The 2,383-nt window shown below is 64.8% G+C and overlaps 1 protein-coding gene across 1 annotated transcript in view; it reads right to left on the bottom strand.

The window, feature by feature from the left end:
• Window positions 1–2,336, bottom strand: part of LOC108445796 (probable low-specificity L-threonine aldolase 2) — a 5,166-nt gene extending 2,830 nt beyond the window's left edge. Inside the window, 1 exon segment of the mRNA XM_017730617.1 lies at window positions 2,316–2,336. Coding sequence (XP_017586106.1) covers window positions 2,316–2,336 — 21 coding nt within the window.
• Between the last annotated feature and the right edge of the window lie 47 nt (window positions 2,337–2,383).

The following is a 2,383-nucleotide window of genomic DNA, read 5'->3' on the forward strand; positions in this document are numbered from 1 at the left end:
GTTTGGCTCTGGCCCGGGCGGCGCCTCCCCTGGCAGCCGATGTGCAGTCCGGTGGCACCGCAGGTGGGCTGGCGCTGCAGCGGTGCTCTGGGATCTTTGGGCAGCTCCACAGATCTCGGCACTCCCTGCCTGCTCTGAGGGGACCCACCAGCCTCTTGGCAGAAATCCCCACTGCCCCCCAGCAGGAGGGCATGTGCCCAAAGCAGTAGCGAGACCCCCTCACCTCCCCCCGTTGGGCTGGACCAGCTGGATCATTCTCCCTGCTGCTACCACGGTGGGGGGCACAGCTCTGCAGCACCCAGCACCTCTCCTAGCATTTGCAGGGGATCAATAGGGCAGGCGCATTAAGGGGCATGTTCCCCTCAGGGGCCCATGCTGCCCAGCCCCTGCCCTCTAACGCGTGTGCTGTGCTCCAGCCGCCTGTGCTATGGCTGCTGTAACGCTGCTGCCTTCTCCCCCCTCTGCCACATGCCCCCCCAGCCTTGGCTGCCCCAGGTCCCCTATCCTGAGCCCCCTGCAGCCGCCCCACTGGTGCCCACTCTGCCCATACCCCTGCCCTTGTCCATGGAGCCCCCTCCCTCACTATCCCCTGTCACCCCCCCGCGCTGTCAGCCCCGCAGATGAGTGAGCCATAAACAGTCCTTCATGAAACGTTTTTCACACACAGGGCCACATGTTAACAGTTTTTCTTTATTTACTGCCTCCATTTCCTCTTTGTTCCAGGAACTTGTCCTCCAACTTCAAGCTGCTCATGATTAGGCAAAAAGGCCTCTAATCTCCTCGATCTGATTTACCGTCACTGAGAGCAGACGCTTCCCGTTACTGGCCCTGGACCTGGGAGCATGGAGAGCAGAGCTGTGCCGGCTGCTGAGCCCAGCTGAGCCTCCCCAAAGCTGCCCCGCCACACACACCGCCTTCCCGGCAGCTTCCTCTTCCAGTAAGCCCTGGGCAGTGCAGCCGGTCACACTGCAGGTGAAGGGCTGGGGGAAGAGCTGCTGTGGGGCCCTAGGCCAGGGATCCCCCCCTCCACCTGGGGCTGCTGCTGTAGGGCAGGGCAGGCTTTGGAGCCACTTTCTCTGCTTGGAAGGTCTGGATGGATGGAGCATCCCTCAGCACAGCCTTCCTAGCCACTCACCCGTCCACTCCCACAGCACCTGATGGGGTGGTCGACTGCCCTGCTGTGCCCAAAGCTGAAGGGCAGCCCCCCCAGCCCAGTCAGGGTCTGCAGCCAAGCAGGGGCTCCTTCACTGGGCAGCAGCCACAACTTCTGGGGGACTCACAGTGTGGGTGGGTGTCTTCCACAGAGCCCCTTGTCTTTCAGCCCTGTGCCTTTCCCTGGGACTTCAGGCTGGGACCTGCCTTGGGGGTCCTCCCTTGCTACCAGCACCCACAGAGCTCCCCCATCTGCACGGGGCCCAGCAGGGCCACGGTGGGGTTTGGTGGGGCCAGGACCGGGCCCATGGAAGTGCTTATGCCTTGTATGTGGAGTGGCTGAACTCAGGCCACGGGAGCTGGGCAGAGAGTGGGCAGTGCCAGTGCCTGGCCAGGGGCTTGGCTGGCAGCTGGGGACTAGTGGAGGGCTCACCCAGGACCACACTGCACCATAGGACTGCAGTCACCACCTGCCCACACCAGCTCCTGTGGTGGGCTAAGCCCCTGCCCTGCTGGGCTCAGCTCCTGCTCTAGTTGTGCCTCCCCAGGGCTAAAATTAGCAGCTGAGGCCTGGCTGGGGAGCCGGGAGTGGAGCCCAGATCCCACCGCGGAGGATCGGGTTTCCCCCCTCCCTACCACAGGCCTGGCAACCACTGGGGCCGATTCCCGGAGCTGGGCCCCCCCTGCTACCAGCCCCACCGGCAGCCCCATCCCAGGCCTGCCAGGCCCAGCTGCTTGGTCTGCACGTCCCCAGGGCTGAGCCCTGGCACATCCCGGCTGCAGGAGGCTCAGGAGGGGCTGCAGGATGAGGGGAGCATGGTGCTGTAGCTGAGCCCTCTGCCTCTGGCACACATGGTTGTCCTGGGAAAGGCTGGCAATGGGCTCTGCTCCCAGCCTCCCAGCAGAGCCGGTGGCTGCGGCCATGGAGCTGTCAGTGGCCCAGGCAATGCCCTGGGGGTCTTGTGCTGAGTGCCAAGGGCTGACTCAGGACCTGGCAGAGACCATAGCATGCTCACCATGAGCTCGGGGTGTTTTCCTGTCGGGCTGCCTTAGCCCTGCGGCCACACTGTCCATGGTGCTCACCCTGTGTGCCCTTTGGGCTCCATGGCTCGTCCCAGTGGGGCGGCTCTGGCGCTGCCTGTTCTGAAGGGTCCCGGTCCCACCTGGGCCGGGGCAGCCGCCATCCGTCGCCCCCGAGGGGCGGAGCCACGGAGCCGAGCAGTTTCCTGCC

This window comes from Corvus brachyrhynchos, unplaced genomic scaffold (genome assembly GCF_000691975.1).
Source record: "Corvus brachyrhynchos isolate BGI_N302 unplaced genomic scaffold, ASM69197v1 scaffold340, whole genome shotgun sequence".
Taxonomy (NCBI): domain Eukaryota; kingdom Metazoa; phylum Chordata; class Aves; order Passeriformes; family Corvidae; genus Corvus; species Corvus brachyrhynchos.